Genomic DNA, 23,013 nt, shown 5'->3' with positions numbered 1-23,013 from the left:
CTGGGTGGCTGGTGGCTGGAATGGGTCAAGCTGGGAGGGTGGAGGAGCAAAAAGCAGAGGAGCTGGGGGAGATGAGAGCATTCATGCATTCAAACCAAGTTGCCTAAATGTTGTGTGTCTGGAGCTGGGGGTGGAGGGGTACGGTGTGTGTGGCATGAATACAATGGGGAGCCCAGAAAGACAGGGTCTCCACACCTCAGCCTACTTGATTTAGGGTCCACAAGGCTCGGATTGTCTTTTATTGGGGCAGGGGATGGTTTGAGCCTGGGGGAGTCTTGACAACTATGGAGGGCGGTTTAAATTTGGGCAGGGCCTGCACTGGGATGATCTGAACTTGGAAGACCCAGGTTTGACAAGACAGAGATGAACAGCACAGGTTAGCGCCTGGATCTGGGTGTTCTGGGAGTGGGGGGCGGTCCCCCGGTTTGGGGGGACAAAGCTCGGCTCCACGCTTAAAAGCAGGTTGGGGACGATGACTGAGAGAGGAGGTCGCGGGACGCAGGTGGACCAGGTTGGGGAGGTCACGCAGAGCCGGGTTTGGGGGATAACTCGGATTTAGGGGTTAAAATGGTAATAGGATGCTGAGGTCACCCCGGGCCTCACTCGGCTACGGGGGCGGCGTTCGGGGGTCCGGCCGGTTCCTGGAAGGGCTCTGGCTTGGGGATCGCAGCCCGGCCAGTCGGCTCGGTCCCAGGGGCCTTTGGGTTGATCCGCACCGCCTCCAGGCCCGACTCAGGGGTCGAGGCTCGGGCCCGGGGGGCGGGTCCCCAGACCCCAGCCACCTCACCTGGCTCGCTCTCGTCACCCGCTGGTTCCGCCAGCCCCGCCTCTTCCGGCGCTGCACTACGCGGCCTCTGCTTCCCGCAGCCCCGCCGGGTCCGACCCGGGCCGCCGCTGACGGGATTCCGGGCTCCGCGATCCTTAATATGGCGGCGATCGCGGCTACACGGCCTCCGGCGCCCTCCTCCACCGCGCGCGCTCCCGCGGCCGGCCACGCCCCCGCGCTGGCGCGCTGCGTGCCGCCACCACGCCCCCGCGCGCCAGGCCTCATGCCCGAGCCCCGCCCATCCCACAGGGCTGCGCCTGCGCGCAGTGGGGCATCTCGGGAGAACCTGACGTAGCTTGCTATTCGAATCAATACAGGAGGCACGCCGCCACGCGTTGCCAAGGGCAACCAAGGCCGGAAGAGGACTGGCGGCTGGGGAGGCAGCTCCCTGGAATATTGGAAAACGGCTGCTCAGTTTAGAGTGTGGTTCTTAGTAGAGGACGGCCGCAGAAAGGGGCGCCTAAGGGCAGACCCGCAATTGGGTGGACGGAAGCCGGACCCACAGAGCAGTGAGGCAGTGAGAGCCCCCCCACCCCGGGGGATGGGACCCAAATAATAGGTGCATGTGCAATACATGTAAACACCACTGCTTGCTGACTTTCATTCATCATTCATTCTTCAAACATTTAATGCTCCTACCGAGTGCTCCTCCTTGCCCGCCGAGCATGGAACAAAACAGGTGCCATTTTCTCCAAAAATGGGCAAAGGATCCTGACAGACAATTCTCCAAAGAAAATAAATGAATGGCCAAGAAGTACATGAAAAGATGCTCACCATCATTAGTCATTAGGGAAATGCAATGCAAATCAGAATCACTGTGTGGTACCAAGCCCTGCATACTAAGATGGAAATGATAAAAAACAAAAACCAAAGGACACCCTCCCCCAACCCAGTGTATAACAAGTATTGGCCAAGATGTGAAGCAACTGTAACCCTCAAGCTGGTTGGAATGGAAAGTTGTTGCAGCCACTGTGGAAAAGTTAAACATAGAGTGAGCATATGACCCAGCAATTCCACTCTTAGGTATATACCCATGAGAATTAAAGACGTATCCACATAAATATTTGTACACGAATGTTCATAGCAGCATTATACATAATAGCCCCAAACTGCAAACAACCCATCAGTGGATGGATAGGTAAACAATGTATTATATCCATATCATGGCATACTGTTTGGCAGTAAAAAGGAGTGAAGCACTGACACAACAACGTGGATGAAACTTGAAAATACAACGCTCAGTGACAGAAGCCAGCCACACAATGCCATATAGTGTGTGATTCCATGTATGTGAAATGTCCACAACACGCACATCCAGAGAGACAGGAAGTGGGTTCGTGGTTGCCAGGGGCTTAGAGAAGGAAGGAGTGGGGAGTAATTTCTAGGGACTTACTGATGTGATGAAAATATTCTAAAATTGATGTGATGGTTGCGCAACTCAAAATATACGAAACCCCACTGAAGTATACATTTTAAATGAGTGAATTTTACAGCATGTGAATTATATCTCAATGTAGCGGTTATAAACTTTTCTGTCTTCCTGGAGCTGAATTATGGAGAATAACAAAAAAAAAAAAAAAAAAAAAAAAAAGGAAAGTGGAAAGCAAGGGGCTACAGTCTCAAATACAGTGATCAGGAGAGGTATCACTGCAAGGATGACATTTGGGCAAAGATATGAAAGAAAACGTGCAACAGTACATGACTTCTGCGCATTCAATCATTTGGTATGAAATTATAGCATATAAATACACGTTGATCTGATTTCAGTGAACTCTGCAACGACCATAGGATGTATAGCAATACTATCCAATAGAAACATGAGACATGTAAGTAATTTTAAATTTTCTAGTCACCACATTAAAACTAAACCAATGTAATTCATTTTAATCATCTATTTTATCAACTCGATATGTCAAAATTATTTACATTTCAACATGTAATCAAAATCAACAATTACCAATGAGATAGTTTGTTACTTTTTCAATTTTTTAAATAAATTTTTTTTAAAAATTTTTATTGGGGAATATTGGGGAACAGTGTGTTTTTCCAGGACACATCAGCTCCAAGACAAGTCGTTGTTTTCAGTCTAGTTGTGGAGAGCACAGCTCACTGGCCCATGTGGGAATTGAACCAGCGACCTTGGTGTTATGAGCACTACGCTCTAACCAACTGAGCCAAGTGGCTGCCCTCATGTTACTTTTCATAAGTAAGTTTTAAAATCCAGTGTGAATGGTATACTTACAGCCCATCTCGATTTGGGTGCCAATTTTCACTGGAAATACTTGATTTCTGTGTGTGTGTGTATATATATGTGTATATATATTTATATATATATATAAATATTTTATAAATGATGTACTATACTTATCGCTCTGCAGTTATCAATCAATGACATCTCTTAGAGATCTCTCCAGGTTGTTTCAAAGGGATCCTGTACATTTTGGAATTGCTACACAATATTCTCTAGCTTGAACACACCTCAGTTTATTTATGTTTATTTTTTAATTTTATTGGGGAATATTGGGAACAGTGTGTTTCTCCAAGGCCCGTCAGCTCCAAGTCATTGTCCTTCAATCTAGTTGTGGAAGGCGCAGCTCACTGGCCCGTGTGGGAATCAAACCGGCAACCCTGTTGTTCAGAGCTCGTGCTCTAACCAAATAAGCCATCCAGCTGCCCCACATTTCTGTTTATATTTTATAAAATTTTACAATGGAAAAAGTAGATCCAGAGATGCCAGCAGTTCCAAACATGCTTAAGAGTTTTCCAATAAGTGAATTGAGTATCAGATTTTTCCCTTTCCATTTAAATTACTTAAATTTTTACAAGTTAAAAATTCAGTTCTGTAGTGGCCACATTTCAAATGCTCCATAGCCACACCTGGATATTAGCTACCAGATTGGATGGTGCAGATACAGAATGTGTCTATCGTAGAAAATTCTGTTGGACAAAGAAGGTCCAGGGCTGTGCCCAGCACAGATTAGGAGATCAATAAATGTCGAATGAAGAAACTTCCTGAATATCTGCCCCTCCAGATTAGGTCTGATTTATCTCTTTTCTTAGGCCCAGTACCTGACTCAATAAACATGTACCTAATATTTACTGACTCACCCCAAACTCGGATTATCAACATTCCAGCTAAAACATGACACATAGAACTAAACAAAATGATTCGGATGCACTATATCTTTTTTAAAACATCTGATGGTGATGAAAAACGGTCACAATCCGTAATACTTCCCCCTTTCATTTCAGACAGACCTTGATGCACACCCAGACGGCCATGGGAAGGCAGGGCAGACACTGGAGTGATGCGTCTACAAGCCAAGGACTACAGGCCACTACAAGCAGGAAAGGCCTTCCCCTAGAGCCTTCGGAGGGAGCGCAGCCCTATGGCTCCTTGAGTTTGGACTCCTCACCTCCATGGCCTTGCTCAAGCATAGAGGAGGCCTAGAACAGAAGGTGCAGGCTTCTCTCCTGCTATGAGGTTCTTACAGGTCTGCAGTTGAGGAGTCCAAGTTCCCTGACTGACACAAGCCTTGCTTTTGGGTGTGGCTTCCATATCTGCTTCCTGCAGCCCTGGGCCTATCTCTTTCCCCCAGAGCAGCCTTGGGACTGATCACACCTGGCCTGTTGCCCTGTATCCTTCCAGAATAAACACAGCACCTGGCCCACAGGAAGCCCCTCCCCCCCCAGAACATTAGCCTGAGTAACAAAAACGTGGTCGAGAGGGTGTCCTTGCAAGCCAGCCAAGGTCTGCGGCAAAGCCAGTTATTCGGGGTCAGCATTTGAACATATAAGAAGACAATAAAATAATACTAATCACTTGAGCTCCATGAGGCCAGAGACTGTTTATTTTATGTCCTCCATGCCTGGGACAGTGCTTGCCACATAGTAGATGCTCAACAAATATTTGTGAAAGAATGACCAAATATCTTAAACCCTTACTTAGCCTATCAAAGTGAGTTTGTTGCTATGCATGGCAGTTTTAATCCATTATTTATTTAATCAATCCCCCTATTGATGAATGGTTCATTTATTACTCCCTCAAATGTTTATTCAGCACCTACTGTGCCAGGTATGTAATAGGTGCTGGGGGTCCAATTAATGATGTGCTGGGGCCCATGTGTATTGACTCACAAGAGTCACTGTCAGGAAAGTGGATTATGCTGGGACTGTTTCCACCACAGGAACAGGCAAACACTAAAAATCAGGGCTCTATTTTTATTTTCCAGACAGACTGTATAATCTCATGGAGTACAAAGTAACAAAAATCCCTGCTTTCATGGTGTTTATATTCTAGTTCAGAAGACAGGCAGTAAACAAAAAAAGTAGAAAAGCATACAGTAAAATATAGATGCTATGGGGGAAAATAAAGCAGGGAGCTGGATAAAGGAATGCTGGGGGTGAGGTTATAATTTTAATTAATGTGCTCAGGGAAGGCTTCATTGAGGAGGTAACATTTGAGCAAAAGAGCAAACGTTTCGGCAAGGGAGTAAACAGAGATATGTGGAAGAAAAAAATGTTCCAGGTGGAGTGAACACTGTGTGCAAAGGCCCTGGGGCAGGACTGTGCCTGGCGTGTTGAGGAACAGTGAAAAGGCCCTGGTGACTGGAGAAGAGTGAGTGAGGGGGAGAGAGGGAAGAGGTGAGTGTGGGGAGGAAACAAGGACAGGTCGTGCAGGGCCTTGTGGGCTGCGAGGAGGACTTGGGCTTTTACCCCAAGGAAGTAGGAGCCCTGGAGGGCTGTGGACAGAGGAGAGACAGGACAGACTTGGGTGCTCACGGGCACCCTGTCGCGACTGCTGTGGGGTGTACAAACTGAGGGGGAGGAGGGTGAGATCCAGTGGTCCAGGGTGGAGGGGACTGCACTGGTCCAGGTAAATGATCATGGGGGCTGGATCCCAGAGGCAGAGGCAGGGCTGTTAGTGTTTTTCCTGTTTCTTTTTGCCGTTTCAAATAATGTTGCAATGAGTGCTTCATTTTCAATTTTTTTTTACACTGCTGTCAGATAAATTCGTCACAATAGATTGGTAGACTCAAAGATTCCACATTTAAAAGTTAAAACACTTTTCAAATGTTTAACTTGGAAATACTCAAACTGAGAATAGAAGTAGCCCTCCTTTTCCTGCCACCTATTTTTCCAGTGGTTTATTATGAAAATTTTCAAATGTATAGAAAAGTTTAAAGAATTTTACAGTGAATTGTCATATGCCCACTGTCCACTTTCTCCAGTTACTATTTTGCTATATTTTCTCTATTATCGATCTATGCATCCTTCTATCCACTAATCAATACATCAATTTTTTTTTTAAATATTTTTTTTTATTGGGGAAAGGGAACAGGACTTTATTGGGGAACAGTGTGTACTTCTAGGACTTTTTTTTTTTCCAAGTCAAGTTGTTGTCCTTTCAGTCTTAGTTGTGGGGAGCGCAGCTCAGCTCCAGGTCCAGTTAGTTGCCTTTCCTAGTTGCAGAGGGCGCAGCCCACCATCCCTTGCGGGAGTCTAACCGGCAACCTTTGTTGTTGAGATGATGCGCTCCAACCAACTGAGCCATCCGGGAGCTCAGCGGCAGCTCAGCTCAAGGTGCCATGTTCAATCTTAGTTGCAGGGTGTGCAGCCCACCATCCCTTGCGGGACTCGAGGAGTTGAACGGGCAGCCTTATGGTTGAGAGCCCACTGGCCCATGTGGGAATCGAACCGGCAGCCTTAGGAGTTAGGAGCATGGAGCTCCAAACGCCTGAACCACCAGGCCGGCCCTATACATCAAATTTTTTATGCATCTCAAAATAAGTTGCACACTTATTAGGATGTCTACTATCAAAAAGTGGAAAATAACAAGTGTTGGCGAGAATATGCAGAAATTAGAACACTTGTGCACTGTTGGTGGGAATGTAAAATGGTGCAGCCACTATGGAAAATAGTATGGGGATTTTTTCAAAAGTTAAACATAGAGTAACCATATGATCTAATAATTCCACTCCTAGGCATCCATCCCCCAAATTTGAAAATAGGGAATCAAAAATACTTGCACACCCATGTTCACAACAACACAATTCACAGTAGCCAAAAGGTGAGAAAAACCTATGTCCATCAACAGATGAATAAACAAAAATGTAGTCCATTCAAACCAATAGAATATTATTCAACTTAGAAAAAGAAGGAAATTCTGATACATGCTACAACGTGGATGAGCCCTAAGGTCATTATGCTCAACAAAATAAGCCAGACACAAAAGGACAAACGGTTCCACTTTATGAGGTCCCTAGAGAAATCAAATTCATAGAGAAGAAATATAATAGAAGTTAACAGGGTCTGTGGCCACTGTGAATAATGCTATGAACATCGGTGGACAATTGTTTGAGTCCCTGCTTTCATCCCCTGGGTGTATACCTATGGGAGTTTTATGTTTAACTTTTTGAGGAACCACCACACTGATTTGACATAGTCACTTAAAAACTCCCTTTTTCTTGTGTGGACAGCATCCTGGTGACAGACAGTGGTGGCTTGGACTCTCACGGGGGCGGTAAAAGATGAGCGACGCGACTGATTGCGACTCTTTCAGAGGTAGAATCAACAGGACTGTGGATGGACTGGATAGAGAGGCTGATGCTTAATGGCCACTCCATCCCTCCACTTACTCATGTCAACAACCTTGTATTTATGCTTGACAAGATAAGACTCTTTCTCCCAAATTCCATTTCCAATCCATCCGCAATTCCTGGTTTCTCCACATTCAAAATTAACCCAGAATCCTATTGTCTGTTTTCTACCCACCAGCCTGAATGATCTTCATAATACCTAAGTCCGGGCATGTCGTTTCCCCGATTACGACACGCCAGCATCTTCTCAAAGGTAAAGCCAGCAGGCTGTCTCGTCTTCAGCGCCCATTTACCACCCGGTAAATGAATAAATAAATGAACAGTATCTTTTTTTTCTTTTAACCCCTTCCTTCCGTCTCGCGTCAAGCTACGCCAATTGGCCACGCCCTAGGTTTGGACGTGCTCCTGGGATGCTGCGCGTCCTCCGTCGCTAGCCCCGCCCTCTCGGGGTTGAATCGGCACAAACCATTTCCACCTGTAGTATCGAGTGGGGGGGGCCGCAGAGAATCTGTTCTAGTGCCTTCTCCCTTTCCTGAGGAATGCCCTTAGACTTACCCTGGTGTGGAAGTGTGAGCTATGGTACCGGTGCCGACTGGCGTTCCTGGGCCTCCTCCCGCTGAGGAACCTTTGATGGCACTTCCCCCCTGAGCGCTGCGTTGGTGCAGTCCGGCCAGCTCACGTGGTCAGCAAGATGGCAGCCCCCAGAGTTCATCGCGAGCGTCGCGGCTGGTGAAGCGGCGGCGGCGACATATCCTGGCCGGTCCTGCGTTTCGCGAGTTCGTTCAGGCGTTCCGGCGGCGGGGAGCACGGTGCGGGACCCGGACCTGGAGGGCAGGCATAGGATAGACGCCTCGTTGGGGGAACCTGGCTCTGGGATGTATTCGCTGGCGGTTTGAGGGGTCTCCTCCTGAGGGGTCTCGAGTCCCGGCAAGCTCTTCCCCGGGTTCTGGGACCATTCTCCGGGAATCCCTTAGCTGGGGACCCAGCTCATGTGTCTGTGGGGTCCCATGTCGGAAAACTCCTTTATCGGAGTTTAGAGAGAACCAATTTGTGAGGGATCCGGCAGTAGGTAGATCTGCGTAGGTAGATCTTGAGGCATCCGGTTCCTAGGAGTGTCTTCCAAGGAAAGGGATCCGGCGAGCAGCCCTAAAGGATCCCGTGTGGGGCAACTCCTCTGGGGGGTAGGGAGTCTAGTTACCGGAGATCTTTTTGTTGGAAATTCTTGGTTTAAGAGGTCTCTAGGAAGGGGAGGGATTTCCAGGATCTGGGTCTCTTCTTCCATCCTTTACTAATTCATCGTGTCTGTCTCTGAGACCTTCACAGGTATGAACGGATTCCCACATTCTGCGTTGGTTAAGGACTGACTCCCTCAACCCCACACCCACACCCTGGTCCCCCATCCCACTGAAAAATGGGCCTCAGGTGTGAGCTGCGGGCTTTGAGGTGGTTGGTGTACCCTCCGTTGTCTTGGGAGCACAGAGGCAGGTGTCAGGCTCCCTGCAAAAATACTAGCTCAGGTTTATTAAGTGGGTACTGGGTGGCACCGGTTGTGCTCGGCATTCTGTGTATGACCATAACTTCATCACAGTAACTCTGTGAGGTCCCTGTGTCCCCTTCAGCCCATTTTACGGATGATACGGATTTATACTGTGTACGGAGTGCTTAGAGGCGTGCCTGGCAGGCAGTAGATGTTCGATTCCTCGACACATACTTATCAAGGACCTGTCAGGAGTCCTGAGTCTCATCTGCCCTTGACTAGCTGTGGCTCACTCCTGGCTTCTGTGGATTCTGAGGATCCCTCTTTCAGGTGACCTCTCTTTTGATGGTTGCCTGTGCTCAAACAGCTGCACCTCCCTTATTAAACCCCATTAAACCCCGGGTGACCCTGCTGATGCTGCTGGGAGCCAGAGGGCTGCTGGTATGCTGCAGCCTGCTTATCATGTTTGTGAAGCGGCCACCGGGTCCTCATTGGTCTAGAAGACGGAGAGGGGGACCCTCCTCCCAGCTGTGTCATTTCATCTTATTTCATCCATTCAACACAGCGGCTGTGGTTTAGAGCTCGATTCTGGAGGCCAGCCTTCTGGATTCATAACTTCACAATGTTTCTAAGCAAGTCATTAATCTCTGTGCTTGTGTTTCCTTTCCTGTAAAATGGTGACAATCCTAGTGTCTGTCTCATCAAGTTGTGGTGAGGATTAAATGAATTCATGACTGTAAAGGGATAAGAAGAGGTGCCTGGCACATAGCACATGCTCTGTAGGTAAATGTCAGCTGCTGTTACTGTTAGGGTTATCGTCCTTGTAAATATCCACTATGGTATGTAGTGGTGGTAAGCACTTTGAAGAAAGATAAAGCAGAACAAAGAAAAGAGATGGAGGAGCAACGCTGAAGATTGTGATCAGGAAAGGCTTTCCTGAGGAGGTGACATTTGAGACTCATAGAAGTGAGAGAGTGAGCATGGGGGCATTTGGGGGAGAGTGTTCCTGAAGGCGACAACAGCTCATGCAAAGGCCCTGGGGCAGGACTGTGCCTGGTGTGTTGGAGGAATATTGAGGAGGCCTGTTTGGTGGAGTGGAATGAACAAGGGGGAGAGAGGGAGGAAGTGAAGGTGTAGAGGGGACAGGGGCAGGTCACACAGGGCTTTTGAGACTGTCAAGGATTTTAGAGTAATGAGGTACCATAGCATTTTGCAAGGGAGTCACATTGTCTGGTCTATATGCTTAAAGGATTCCTGTATCAGTTACCTGTGCTGTGTAACAAATTACAGTGTTTCTTGTGATCTACCCTCAGAAGTCACACTGTTATTTTTTCCATATCCTATTGTTCACACAGGTTAGCCTATTCATTGTGGGAGGGGGCCTTACAGAGCATTGATACCAAGAGGTGGGGGCCATTGGGGGCCATCTTGCGCACCAGTTACCACAGTCCCTCTGGCTGCTGTGTGGAGAGCAGAACAGTGGAGGTCATTGCTGATGTATAGGCCAAAGGCCCAGAAAGGGAAAGTAACTTAGGTAGGGCCATACAGCAAGTAGGCGGGGCTAGAGCCAGACTGTCAACCTAGATGCCCAGGCTGGGTAGCGGGTAGGAAGCCACCCCACCAGGTCCTAACTTAAATGAACAAGTCAGTGAGCAGGAGAAGGATGCCTCTAACTTGGCCGTTTGGTTTCCGCCCTAGGTTCTTGTGCTGGAGAGAGGCTGTGGAAGGAAACAGGCAGGTGCCATGGTAACGGAACAGGAGGTGGAGGCCATTGGGCAGACGCTGGTAGACCCCCAGCAGCCCCTGCAGGCCCGCTTCCGGGCGCTCTTCACACTTAGAGGCCTGGGTGGCCCAGCCGCCATCACCTGGATCAGCCAGGCCTTCAGTGATGACTCCGCCCTGCTCAAGCACGAGCTGGCCTACTGCCTGGGCCAGATGCAGGATCGCCGGGCCATCCCTGTGCTGGTGGATGTGCTGCGTGACACCTGCCAGGAGCCCATGGTGCGCCATGAGGCAGGTGAGTGGCAGGAGTGAGGGCATGTTCACTCACACATGGCCCAAACCAGGGCTCAGCAAATGGGCTCCGTAAAGGGCAGGTAGGCAAGATTTTCAGTCCTGCCAGCCAGACAGTCTGTTGCTACAACTCAACTCTGCCATCACAGCAGAAAAGCTACCATAAACCAGTCAAAAGATGGGTGTGGTCGTGTGCCAGTAAAACTTTATGGACGCTGAGATTTGAGTTTCATACAATTTTCACGTGTCGTGAAATATTATCCCCTTGATTAAAAAACATATTTTCTAAACCATAAAAACCATTCTTCACTCATAAAAAAAACAGGTGGTGTGCTATAGACTGACAACCCCTGATGGAACCCCTGATGTCTGTTTCATCCATTCGTTTCATTCATTGGGCAAATGTTTTTTTTGAGCACCTGTTGTGTGCGTCCCCTGAGGTGGCCAGGGCCTTTTCCAGCCAACCAATCAACAAGAGCTCTGTCTTGTTCTTCTCAGGGGAGGCCCTGGGGGCTATCGGGGACCTGGAAGTTCTGGAGATCCTGAAGCAGTACTCCACCGACCCTGTCGTAGAGGTAACGTGGCCAGGCCCTCCTTTCCCTGCCCCGGCCTGTACCAACCTCTGACCCTGGGTCTGGTTGCCAGGGCAACTGCTTGGCCAGGGATTCAAGAGAGAGGTGGCAATCAGGAGGTACAAGCCGCTGCCCCACTGGGCAAAACTGAACACTTCAGTCCCACCAAAATCTGCCCCGCTTGGCCAGCCTGTCTCACACCTCGAACCACGGAGGAGCCATCCTAACTTCTCTGTCCATCCCTTTCATGGCTTCTTACCACCTTTAGGACAAAATCCCAAGTCCACACTGTGGCCCATAGGTCCTAAGTAGTCTGTCCTAATGCCTGACCAGCCGTGCCTAGCTTCCCCTCAGCCTATTATTGGCTCTCCCCTGATGGGTCCGGCAGGGCCTGCTTCTGGCTTTGCACTGGCTGTTGCCACCTGACTCATTCTCTCACTTGGTCCCAACATCACCTCCACATCGAGCCCCTCCCTGGCCCTCTGTCTCCCTCATCACTCCCTAATCACCCCTGGAGGATGGGGATGGGGTCCTGTCAGGCCCACCACCATGTCCCCAGTGGTTGCCTGTCACCCCTCTCCCTGCAGGTGGCTGAGACGTGCCAGCTGGCCCTCCGGCGGCTGGAGTGGCTGCAGCAGCTCAGTGGGGAGCCGGCAGCAGCTGGGCCCTACCTCTCGGTGGACCCAGCCCCACCAGCCGAGGAGCACGATGTGGGGCGGCTGAGGGAGGCACTGCTGGACGAGGCCCGGCCGCTTTTCGACCGATACCGAGCCATGTTCGCCCTGCGTGATGCGGGTAGTGAGGAGGCTGCCCTGGCGCTGGCTGAGGGTGAGGAGGGGGCCCCTGGGCAAGGCTCAGTGGCCATGTCTGTGACATGGAGAAACTCGTCCCAGGGGACATGCTCCCTGAGCTCAGCTTCTAGCAGTTCCTCACGGGCTGAGCGCAAATTAAGCCATCCGCAGAGCAGTGTGGGCACTCTTATTCCTCCCATTCTCCATGGGGGTACCTGAAGCCCAGAGAGGCAGAGACTTGCCTGAGGTCACACAGCCTGTCAACAATCAGCAGAGTTGGGATTTGACCCTCGGCAGCCTGACTCCAGCATCCTTGCCCCACTTCCTGTTATTACTTGTCTCTGCCCCTCGAATGCCCAGCCCCGTGTCCCTGAGTATCCCAACTGCCCTGATGGTACCGCCCAGCCAGTGACCGCTCTCCCCCCTCCCTCCTACAGGCCTGCGCTGTGGCAGCGCCCTCTTCCGCCATGAGATCGGCTATGTCCTGGGCCAGCTGCAGCATGAGGCGGCAGTGCCCCAGCTGGTGGCTGCCCTGGCCCAGCGAACCGAGAGCCCCATGGTGCGACATGAGTGCGCCGAGGCCCTGGGAGCGATCGCCCGGCCCGCCTGTCTGGCCGCCCTGCGGGCCCATGTGGCCGACCCTGAGCGCGTGGTGCGGGAGAGCTGCGAGGTGGCCTTGGACATGTATGAGTATGAGACGGGGCCGGCCTTCCAGTATGCCAATGGGCTGGAGCAGCTGCGGCCATCCCTCTCCTAGAGCCACTGACAGCCTAGCCCAGGCCTCTCCCCTGCGGGACTGGGCACATGAACCATGAATCGTGTGGGTGTGAATCGGATCTCACTTTCCCGGCTCACTGGACCTGTCTGCTTGGTGGGATCACAGCCACTTTTGCATCTTGAGTCCCCCCGGGGCCAGGCTGAGGTCTCTGCTGTCCCTCCATCAAGGGGCCTAGCAGAGGGCTGCAGTGCATGGGGCGGGATGTCAGTGTGGGAGGGAGGGCATGCAGGGGAGGGGCTGTGCTCTGGGGAGCTTCTGGAGTGAGGGGCTGCAGGGAAAGGCACTGTGGGGGCACCTGTCCCGGGGGCCTGGGCAGGGTGGCGAGGTGGTCCCTCGGTGGGCTGGGCTAGGGACTCAGCCTGGAGAGGGATGAGCAGGCCCCTGGTCATTGCTTACGTGGAACATTAAATTATGTTTGCCAAGCGATGACTCAGTGTGTGGGGGCTGCAGGGCGGCGGTTGGCTACTCGCAAGGAACGTGTCTTCAGTGAGTGAGGGGGGTGGTTTGCAGAGCTCAGCTCTGTGATCTGCCTGCCCTGTGCCAGACAACATGTGACCGACAAAAGCCTCTGTTCCTGTTTCACCACCTTTCCCGGGGGGAATATCTGTCCAGTCAGACCCCCTCCCAGGGGGTCAGGGGCCCTCGAGCCTGGCCCTCCCCAGACCCTCATGGGGGCATAGAGGAAAGGGTTTGGTGGTATGGCTAAGAGCCTGGGCTATGCGTTCCCATCCCAACTCACCCCTTCCTCCCGGTGCAGCCTTGAGCAGCCCGTTTGTGCTGGAGACCTGCTCGCTGCACCATTTGTCATACAGGGTCTCAGCTCCCGCTCCCCAAATAAGAACGCAGGACATGGTGAGTCCAAACAGGAACACCCATGGAGCCATAGATAGGGGAGTCATACCATTATATTCTCGCTGGCGGCAATCCACTCTTGCTAGCTCAGCCACCATCTTCTTGCTAGCCCCCATTTTTTGCTAGCGTAGCTACAGCAGTTATATTAGTGGCCAGTGGCTCACTGGTTACCGCTGACGGCCAACTAGCCACAGCTGATGGCCATCCAATCACAGTTGATGGCCATTTACTACCTGAGCCAGCACCTTTCCATGTGAGGCCAAGAGCCTGAAAACCACTCCTGGCTCTGTCCCCACACCATTTATGGCTCTATGAAACCAGCCTAACAACAGCCTAATTTCACATGTGGCACATCCTCGTTTCTGCTGCTTTCTATGAGTCAACAACAACCTTCCTGGAGATGGAGGGGATTCCATGAGGGCACAGGTGCCAGGGGGTCCTCAGGCACCACGACTACCTGTTTTTACTACAATCGCTTCTGCTCACAACCCTTCTGACACCAAATGCATGGGTTTTCCACAGCAAGCAGTTCTCCCATTTCTCTGCAGACACCAGCTGGGTGTCCTGCAAATCAGTCCTGACACTAACACCCGGAATTATCAGACCCCACAGGTTCAGGGCGCAACTCCCCAGGACCACCCCCACTTCAGACAGGTCCCAAGCCCAGCTAGCCGTCCCATACTTTTGACCGACTGGGGTTCCACCACCCCCACATTTGAGGATTTGTTAGAATGGCTTAACGACTCAGGAAAGCACTTACCTATTTCTTGTCAAGAACACAGATGAAGAGGCACATGAGGCAGGGTCTGCAGAGGTCCCCAGCGCAGGAGCATCTGTCCCCATGGAACTGGGGCAGCCTTCTTCCTAGCACACGAAGCTCCCCAAGCCTTTTCATTCAGGGATTTTACGGAAGCACGTGGATTAAGTCACCACTTGTAGGTGATCCGCCCTGCAGGCGGCCTCGGGTGCAGCGGCAAGGTCCCTCTCCCCCGCGGTAGGCGCTCCGCCCACAGCCCAATCCTCATTAGCATTTGCTCAGGTGTGGTGAGAGGCGAATTAAGAAGCACAAAGGGGCCCTTTCACCCTCATCACTCAGAAAATGACAGGGTTTTAGGAGCTTGGCTCCAGGAAGCTGGACGAAGACCAAACATATGTCTTATCTCAGTGTCACAGGCATCCTTCTGGCGCCGGCTGCCTGAGCCCCTCCATTTATGCACCAGACCCCCCAGTCCCTGTTGCTAATTCAGCTATCGCTTCAGCCATTCTCCATTCTCATCTGTTTTCCCTCTCCACCCATCAGCACAGACAGGCAGTCGTATCTTAAAAACAAGGGGAAAAACCCAGAACCCCTCCTTCCCCCACTGTCATTCAGCTCTCGCCCCCATTCTTCTCTGCTCTTGACAGTGAAAGCCCAGGGAAGGAAGACCCGTCGAACCCACACCAGCTCCCAGGTCACTCCCTTCTCTCTCTGAGACTGGTCCCAACCAGGCTCTGTCTCTCCTGTCCCCAGAATTGTTTTTGTCCGCAGGTGACCTCCCGGTGTCCAATCTGATGGTCACATTTCAGTCTCTGTCCCCCCCCCACCAGCATCTGACCCAGCTAGCCCCCCTTCCTCCTGGGAACTCCTCAGGGACCCAGTGCTCGCCTGGCTTCCCTCCCACCTTTCTGGGACCCCTCAGTTCCCCTCTCCCTCGTTGCTCAGGGCTGGATCCTGTGGTCTCTTCTTTCCCCAAACTGCACCCCTCCAGGCGACCTGTTCCACTCGGGGCTCCAACCCCGCCTACGCCATGATGACACCCACAGTCCTGTCTTCTCCCCTGAGCTCCACACTCTGGGTCCAGCCGCCTCTCAACATCTCCATTTTGTTATTGATAAGGCACCCCAAACCCAATATGTCCTTACAATTCCTCCTGTTACCTCCGAAGTTGCTCCTCCCACAGGAAATGGAAACTCCATCATTCCAGGTGCAGCTTACAAACAGTCAGGTATGACCAGTTTAAAATCTACCCCAGATCCTCCCACTTCTCTCCCTTCCTGACCAGCTCAGGTCCCCTCTGCCCTAGTCCCCCATGGTCTGTCCTCCCCCAGCAGCCACCAGAGGGCACCCATGAGCACCCAAATCAGGTCCCAGCCCACCTCTGCACACAGCCCTCCAGGGCTCCCACCCACCTCCCTGGGGTAAAAGCCTAAGCCCTCCTGGGGGGCCCCCAGGGCCCTGCACGACCTGCCCCGTGCCCGCCCTGCCCTCACCTCCTCCCTCTCTCCCCCTTATCACTGCTCCAGCCACACGGGCCTCCTCACTGTTTCTCCAACATGCCAGGCACGGTCCTGCCTCAGGGCTTTTGTACAGCCTGTTTGTTTCCTCCGCTTGGAACACTCTTCCCCTTGGTACCGCCATAGCTGGTTCCCTTCCTCCTCTGGGTCTCTGCTCAAGTGTCGTTTGGTGTGGACTTGGCTACCCCATTTTAAACTTTAACTCCCCTTCAAGCAGTGCCATCCCCTTAGACCAGGGGTGTCCAAACGTTTTTCAACGTTTTTTACCAAGGGCCATATGCGGTAAAATACACAAATAGCCGGGCCACTCACTCGAGGTGAAGTATGTATTGCCTCACCTGGTTTCTTTAAATAAACTAAATATATTTTTGGAATTTGCTGCAGGCCAATTAACAATGGATTGCGGACCGCAGTTGGCCCATGGGCCACAGTTTTAACACCCCTGCCTTAGACCATGTCTCTGCCCACCCCCTCTTGCCCCATACCATTCTTCACTTTCTAACCCAATATGGCATTTACTCTAAGGTTCTGTTTTACTCAGTCCCTCTCCCCACTTTGAATGTCAGCTACATGAGGGTAGGGATTTTCCCAGGAGAGGGAACAGCCAGTGCAAAGACCCTGAGGTGGGGATGGACATGCAGGGGGGCAGCTGGTGTGCCTGGAGTCAAGCCAGGGCCAGGGCCAGTGGGCAAATGTGATTTGCTATATGATTCACGCAGGCAGATGGTGGTCATGGGGGAACCCTAATCTTCTTATCCAAAGCCCCTTAATACTTCCACTGCACGGGTCATGTCCGGGCCGCTCCTTCTCTAGGCGGCCGCAATGCCAGAGCTGGTGGACGCGGAGGGGACCCAGGTGTGGAGCCAGACCCCACCACTGTATGAAGAGTACCGCCCACCACCACTGGATACCATCCGCCTGCCCAGATACGTGCTGTACCTGCTCCTGGCTGCTCTCCTAGTGGTGGTCGTGGCCTATGCCATTGTCGGGCATCTCATCAAGGACCTCGCCCATGACCTGGCTGGTGAGCCCCAACCCACCATGAGCCTTGGGAGCGTGCAGGGCCACTGGGGGGGGTCCGAGGACGCCTCCCAGTCAGGAGGGTAGGAGGGTGGACAGAGAACCTGGGGAGGCCAAGGGCCTCTATGGGGTCAGTTCAGGGGACAGAGGGTGGACAGGGCCCCGGGAGGCTCCTCACCAGTCTCCTGCCACAGACTGGGCCTTCGGCCTGAAGCCGGACCAGGAGGACACGCCCAGGGAGCTGCGCCCGAACCTGGAGGGCGAGGATCTGGAGCAGCTGGACCTCCAGCTGGCCCTGGCATGGTGGGGCGATGAGGCTGCTGGTGCGGAGAGTGAGGGCGTCCTTGCAGTAGCCCCCACTGGGGACCCCCACCGCCCCTCCATTGCCTTCAAGGACCCACCCGTCCGAAGCTCTTTCTGGAGGCTGCACTGAGCCAGACACCAACCCCTTTGGCGTTCTCTAGACTGGACCTGTGCTCAGAGCCCTTTCTCCACTGACGTGCCTGTCGTGCTGGAGAACGTTTCTCTTGGCGGGCAGGTTCTGGTGGTTGGACACTGGCTGTTGCTGCACTCCTGCTCCCCCAACTCCCAGAGCCTAACCCCACTCAGCCTCCATCAAGCTGTTGGCAGTCTGTAAACGAAGTACACCAAGAAGATTTAAAAAAATAACAGCCAGCCTTTACCTAATGCTTAGTATGTACCTGCTATTGTGCCAAGTAAGTGCGCTCCCCACTTCCAAAGCTTCTCCACCTCCCACCTCCCACCTTATTCCTAGCTCTGCTGCTTGGCTGCTGGATCTGTCTCTCTGGGGGTCCTGACTTCCCAAGTAGCTTGAGAATTCCGGGGGGACAACGCCTGAGGCTTCCTTCCCTTCCAAGCTTTGCACAGGACAGGGCATACAGAAGGCACTTCATAAATGTGTGTTCAATGATGCTGGCATTTCCCCAGCCCCCAGGGGACCCTGCGGAGGTCTCACAGGCCTGGAGGACCAGGCTCTCCGATCCTGGACTTCCTGCCATATGCCTGGGCCGTGGCTGTCCTGTGGCAGCTGGGGTGGGATCCACCTTTGCCCGGGCAGGGCCCCCTATCTAATCAACCCAGGGACCAAGGTAGACGGGCAGGAGAGCCTGGAGCCTGAGTCATCAGCTGCTGGGGTGTCCTGTGTGGGAGCGGCTGAGTTTGGAGATAGCTGGTGGGCACGTGATCTATTTCTTTCAATCTCTGTGTTTACCCCTCAGTAGCTGTGGGTCCCCAGGGGTAGGGGAGCCAGGAAGAGGCAGCATAAGCTGGTGGTGAGGGAGACCCAGCGTCAAACCCAGCTCTGCCTATTTCTGTATGACCTTGGGGCTTCTGGCCTCACTGAGCTTCTGTGAAATGGAGGTGGCAAATTTTGTGGGGTATTCAGAGAAGAAACGTAACCTGTTCAGGGCCATCTCAGCCCAGGCCCTGTGGCAGGGAGCCTGGGTGACCTCAGGGCAGGAGGTCCTGGGCAGGCACAGGGGCCGCACTCCCCAGGTTAATCATTATACCAGGTCCAGAGTCTTCCCTCCTTGGGGAAGCAGGGGCTGCCAACCAGGTGGGGTGAAGGGAGGGCCTGCCCCTGCCCCAGACCCACCTGCGCCTTATCAGGGTCTGGGCAGGGCCTCGCCCAGCCAAAGAGGACAGCACCCGCCTGGACTGTGCTCTCCCGCTGCTGGCTCCTCCGTAGCCATGGGGACTGTGGAGACCCTTTTCGTATTCAGCACCCTGTTCCTCTTGCCTGCCGAGGCCCAGCAAGGTAGGGCTCCCACCTCTGGGGTGGTGGGGTGGGGAGGGGCTCACCATCTCCTGATTTTCAATAATGAGAAACCCAGGATTCAGAGAGGGTGCAAGCAGAAGAGGAAAGGGAGCCCCGCACCCCAAGCTGAGCTCCTTCTCCTGCACTAAAACCCAGCCCCTTGGGGCCGGCCCGGTGGCTCAGGTGGTTAGAGCTCCGTGCTCCTAACTCCGAAGGCTGCCGGTTCGATTCCCACATGGGCCAGTGGGCTCTCAACCACAAGGTTCCCAGTTCAATTCCTCGAGTCCCGCAAGGGATGGTGGGCAGCGCCTCCTGCAACTAAGATTGAACACGGCACCTTGAGCTGAGCTGCCACTGAGCTCCCGGATGGCTCAGTTGGTTGGAGCGCGTCCTCTCAACCACAAGGTTGCCGGTTTGATTCCCGCAAGGGATGGTGGGCTGCGCCCCCTGCAACTAGCAACGGTAACTGGACCTGGAGCTGAGCTGTGCCCTCCACAACTAAAACTGAAAGGACAACAACTTGAAGCTGAATGGCACCCTCCACAATTAAGATTGAAAGGACAACAACTTGATTTGGAAAAGAAAAAAGTCCTGGAAGTGCACACTGTTCCCCAATAAAGTCCTGTTCCCCTTCCCCAATAAAATCATTAAAAAAAAAAAAACAACCCAGCCCCTTTCCAAGACCCCCCATCTATCTGAGCAACCCTGGCTCCCTTCTTCCTCTCACTTTGGGGGGCCCTCCCCTCCCTTCTCTGAATCCCCCCTCCCCTCCCCTTTCAACAGCCACAGAACACCTGCGCCTGAAGCCGTGGCTGGTGGGCCTTGCTGCTGTGGTGGGCTTCCTGTTCATAGTCTTCCTCCTCATGCTGGCCAACCGCATCTGGTGCTCCAAAGGGAGGTGGGAGCCCCTCTCCCCACCCCGAGGCTGCCCATCCCTGTGCCCCCTTCCCTATCCCTCCACCTCCCCAAAGTGCTGGGCACCCCCTCCCACTTCCTGACCCTCTCTGGTCCTGTCTCCTCCCTCCCCAGTTCCCTGCTGCTCTTTGGACCCCCATCCCACAGACCAAGACAGCTATGCAGATCACAGCCTCCTTGCTTCTCAGAATTCATGACCCCCAGAGGCAGTGAGGCTATCATGCCACCTCCGGCCTTTCACCCACCCTCACCGCATCTCCATTTCTCCTACAGAGCCGAGGGTGAGGAATCCATGTTCAGAATGGAGATCAGCCCATACCAAGACAGGGACCTGAGGTACTGCCTGTGTGAGCATGTGTAGACATGTATGGAGGTCACGGGGGCTGGGTGGATGTGCACAGGTGACCTCTTTCTGTCCCTGAACACCTCAAGCACATTCCTGCCCCAGGACCTTTGCACTTATTGCTGGCTCTGATTGGAACACCTTTTCCTGTATCTTCTGGCTCGCTCCTTCTCCTTCAGTCCTGGCTCACAGGGATTTCAGTTTCCTCCTCACAGTTTCCACCCTGACCACCAGCCTTCCTGACACTGTGTCCCACAGCCATGTGCTCAGGATTGGGGGAGCAAAGGCTTGGGGGCAGGAGTGCAGAGCTGGGAGGAGACCAGCCTGGCTGAAAGATTCTCAGCTGAGCCCAAGACGTGCCTGATGGAGAGGTGTGGACCTGGCTGCTTTGTACAAGGCCCAGCTCAGCCCCAGTGAAACGTGGCTCCTACTCCCAGGATGTGCGGGGGGTTCCAAGGCCCACGTGATTCTACATTAGTAGTTTCTTCCCTTTTCATCCCTCCCTCCTGCCCTCCGTCTGCCTACCAAGTCTTCACCCTCCAACATCCATCATTCATCCGTCAATCCACCTGCCTATTAGTCCATCTACCCATTTACACTGCCATCTATTGATCTATCATTCTCTTCTTCCTCCTGTTCATTCACTCACCTTCCCATTCATTTACTCATCCTTCCATGCAGCTATCCATTAACCTAACTACTTTTCTACCCATCATCCATCCATCCATCCACTCACCCATTCTGTCACCTACACATTCACCTGCTCACCCACCCATCAGCCCACCAATCTATCCATGCTTCTACCCATCTACATTCCCATCCATCCATCATTGACCCACCACTCTCTCCTTCCTCCAATTAATCTGTTCACCTACCCATTAATTTATCTATTCATTCGTCCATGCAACTTTCCCTTCACCTAACTACTCATCTATCCACCTATCCATCCACCCACCCACCTATCCACCTACCACCCACTTACCCACCCACTTACATTTCCATCCATCTATCCATCCATCCTTCCCCCCTACTCATCCACCTGTCTGTGCACGGGACAATTGAACTTCAGTTTCTGTCTTTGTGAAATGGAAACAAGGCTGCCTCGTTAGGGCTGTTTTGAGAATTCAATGAAGATACTTTCTGTAAAACACTTGTCACAAGGCCTGGCACAGTAAGTGTCCATTAAATGGGAGTGTCTCTGTTTCTTATTCTGGTCTGGGGCTTTTGTGTCCCTACAGTAAAGAAGGCAAGAGGGAGAAGAATGAAGAGAAGGAAGAAAAGGCCAAGAAGGAAGGAGAGAGCAACTTGGGGCTGGAGCTCGAGGAGAAAGAGGAGCCCACAGACCAGGAGAAAGCCAAGGACACAGCCATGTGAACACTGTCTGCCACCTCCTCCAGGCAGACCCCCCAGAGATGCCCTTTCCACACTCTAGATTCAATGACTGGGACTTAAAGGCACCGAGTGACTCCACCTGGGGTTGGAATACAGGGCAAGCCTGCCCTGCCCCTTCTTTGCACCTTACATGGTCTCTATGTACCCTCCTTCCCTAGTTGTCCTGCCTGGTGATTCTTCTTGCCCTTGGTTGTGGAGAAACTCCCAAGCCCCCACAATCTCATGGCTCCCCCTGCTTCTACCCACTGCCTACTTTCTTTTCCCTCTGCCTGGTATCTCTTGACCAGAAACAAAGCCTCAGGACCACTATGAGCCAGGGGCTACCTCTTGGGGATCTGCATTAAAAAATTGACCAGAGCCCTTCAGAAGGGCTCCTGTCTTCTCTTGGGACTGTTTCCCCCTGGGGGCAGCAGCTTTGGGTTTGGGGGGCAATGCCCGGGCAGGTACGGAAGATCTGCTCTGGGCAGAGTAAATGCAACCCCTGCAATCTTGATTTTGCTGGACTTTGAGCCCCAAGGGCCATCTCCTGGGAAATCCTTGTTCCCTCCTCCCCGGTGTTTTGGGTCACTTGACTCTGTTTCTGAGAACTGGGTCTTGGAGTGTGGGGGGCCCAGGGTCCCTGCATTTTCTTGGGAAGAAACAAACATTTTCTCCTGTTTCCAGCCTCCCCCATTTCCTCACTTTCTCTGGATCCTGGACCTTGCCCTGGACGTTACGTATTTCTTAACAAGTTGAATATGCTTAATGAGGACGTTGACAAAGTATGGCATTTGGGGCGTTGTTCTGGGGCCCGTAGCTGGGGTGGGGGTGGGGGTGGTAGGATCCTGCCCAAAAGCCTTCTGAGAACACTTCCAGGATCGTCCACCAGGGGACGAAAAAACCATACATACACATAGAACACACACAATAAACACCCTAATAGATGCGCCCACTGAACACCTCGCATGTTTATCCTCTCAGTCTCCATCAGCACCTACCTAGTCCAAATTTCGGGCTGAAAATACTGCGGGTTAGAAAGAGGAAAGCCACTGGCCAGGCCTCCCTGGCTGTTGTTGGCAGAGCTGGGAGGGACGTTCAATTTGCCCAAAATATGGGAGCCTTTGCAGGCTGTGGCTATGGTCAAATTTGGAGGTTCAGGTCCTAGGATGGTGAGGGAGGTTGAGGTGAAGGGTATTCTTTCCTTAGCATGGTTCCCACCCGGGAGAACTGTGCTTCTCTGCAGTGCTGTGTGGCCACCCCAGGAGGTGACCTGACCTCTGAGTCTTGAGCTGGCCCTTCTGCAAAGGGAAAACAAGAGTTCCAACCACTAGTGTGAGGCTTGAAGGAGGCATGGCGGCTCAAGAGCGATTGCAAGACCTGGCACATTGTACGTACTCAGGACATG

The 23,013-nt window shown here is 52.6% G+C and overlaps 4 protein-coding genes across 8 annotated transcripts in view; 3 read left to right on the top strand and 1 right to left on the bottom strand.

Annotated features, from left to right (window-relative positions):
* FZR1 (fizzy and cell division cycle 20 related 1) overlaps positions 1-15,404 on the bottom strand; it is a 39,923-nt gene extending 24,519 nt beyond the window's left edge. For 2 of the 5 annotated variants that reach the window (XM_019744119.2, XM_019744121.2), the window contains exon 1: positions 788-1,019. The gene's annotated coding sequence lies outside the window, so the exon portion shown is untranslated. Of the gene's footprint in view, positions 1-787; positions 1,020-7,980; positions 8,119-14,668 lie in introns of those variants that run through there. The other 3 variants (XM_074337562.1, XM_019744120.2, XM_074337561.1) reach the window with 3 other exon arrangements.
* On the top strand, positions 8,103-13,479 carry DOHH (deoxyhypusine hydroxylase). The gene is made up of 5 exons (XM_019744129.2): positions 8,103-8,234; positions 10,601-10,919; positions 11,414-11,490; positions 12,075-12,315; positions 12,716-13,479. Exons 2-5 carry the CDS (start codon positions 10,646-10,648, stop codon positions 13,033-13,035), a joined length of 912 nt encoding a protein of 303 aa, XP_019599688.1. The 5' UTR covers positions 8,103-8,234; positions 10,601-10,645; the 3' UTR covers positions 13,036-13,479.
* Positions 15,405-15,530: 126 nt separating the features above from the next.
* SMIM44 (small integral membrane protein 44) lies at positions 15,531-18,436 on the top strand. Its single transcript, XM_074337571.1, has 3 exons — positions 15,531-15,893; positions 16,996-17,206; positions 17,397-18,436. Exons 1-3 carry the CDS (start codon positions 15,696-15,698, stop codon positions 17,633-17,635), a joined length of 648 nt encoding a protein of 215 aa, XP_074193672.1. The 5' UTR covers positions 15,531-15,695; the 3' UTR covers positions 17,636-18,436.
* A 409-nt stretch (positions 18,437-18,845) lies between these two features.
* LOC109453922 (small integral membrane protein 24) lies at positions 18,846-21,986 on the top strand. The gene is made up of 4 exons (XM_019744051.2): positions 18,846-18,979; positions 19,763-19,877; positions 20,168-20,230; positions 21,476-21,986. Exons 1-4 carry the CDS (start codon positions 18,913-18,915, stop codon positions 21,609-21,611), a joined length of 381 nt encoding a protein of 126 aa, XP_019599610.2. The 5' UTR covers positions 18,846-18,912; the 3' UTR covers positions 21,612-21,986.
* Positions 21,987-23,013: the final 1,027 nt, after the last annotated feature.

This window comes from Rhinolophus sinicus, linkage group LG07 (assembly GCF_036562045.2).
Source record: "Rhinolophus sinicus isolate RSC01 linkage group LG07, ASM3656204v1, whole genome shotgun sequence".
Classification (NCBI taxonomy): Eukaryota; Metazoa; Chordata; class Mammalia; order Chiroptera; family Rhinolophidae; genus Rhinolophus; species Rhinolophus sinicus.
This window is presented reverse-complemented; position numbering and strand designations above follow the sequence as displayed.

What these genes read in the sequence shown, in the direction of transcription:
- DOHH (XM_019744129.2), top strand. Translation starts at nt 10,646, where the DNA reads ATGGTAACGGAACAGGAGGTGGAGGCCATTGGGCAGACGCTGGTAGAC. An exon ending in CCACCGACCCTGTCGTAGAG is followed by an intron (nt 11,491 to 12,074) that starts GTAACGTGGCCA and finishes CTCTCCCTGCAG; the next exon opens with GTGGCTGAGACGTGCCAGCT. An exon ending in TGCCCTGGCGCTGGCTGAGG is followed by an intron (nt 12,316 to 12,715) that starts GTGAGGAGGGGG and finishes TCCCTCCTACAG; the next exon opens with GCCTGCGCTGTGGCAGCGCC.
- SMIM44 (XM_074337571.1), top strand. Translation starts at nt 15,696, where the DNA reads ATGATGACACCCACAGTCCTGTCTTCTCCCCTGAGCTCCACACTCTGG. An exon ending in TGCAGCTTACAAACAGTCAG is followed by an intron (nt 15,894 to 16,995) that starts GTATGACCAGTT and finishes CTCCTTCTCTAG; the next exon opens with GCGGCCGCAATGCCAGAGCT. An exon ending in CCTCGCCCATGACCTGGCTG is followed by an intron (nt 17,207 to 17,396) that starts GTGAGCCCCAAC and finishes CTCCTGCCACAG; the next exon opens with ACTGGGCCTTCGGCCTGAAG.
- LOC109453922 (XM_019744051.2), top strand. Translation starts at nt 18,913, where the DNA reads ATGGGGACTGTGGAGACCCTTTTCGTATTCAGCACCCTGTTCCTCTTG. An exon ending in ATCTGGTGCTCCAAAGGGAG is followed by an intron (nt 19,878 to 20,167) that starts GTGGGAGCCCCT and finishes TTTCTCCTACAG; the next exon opens with AGCCGAGGGTGAGGAATCCA. An exon ending in TACCAAGACAGGGACCTGAG is followed by an intron (nt 20,231 to 21,475) that starts GTACTGCCTGTG and finishes GTGTCCCTACAG; the next exon opens with TAAAGAAGGCAAGAGGGAGA.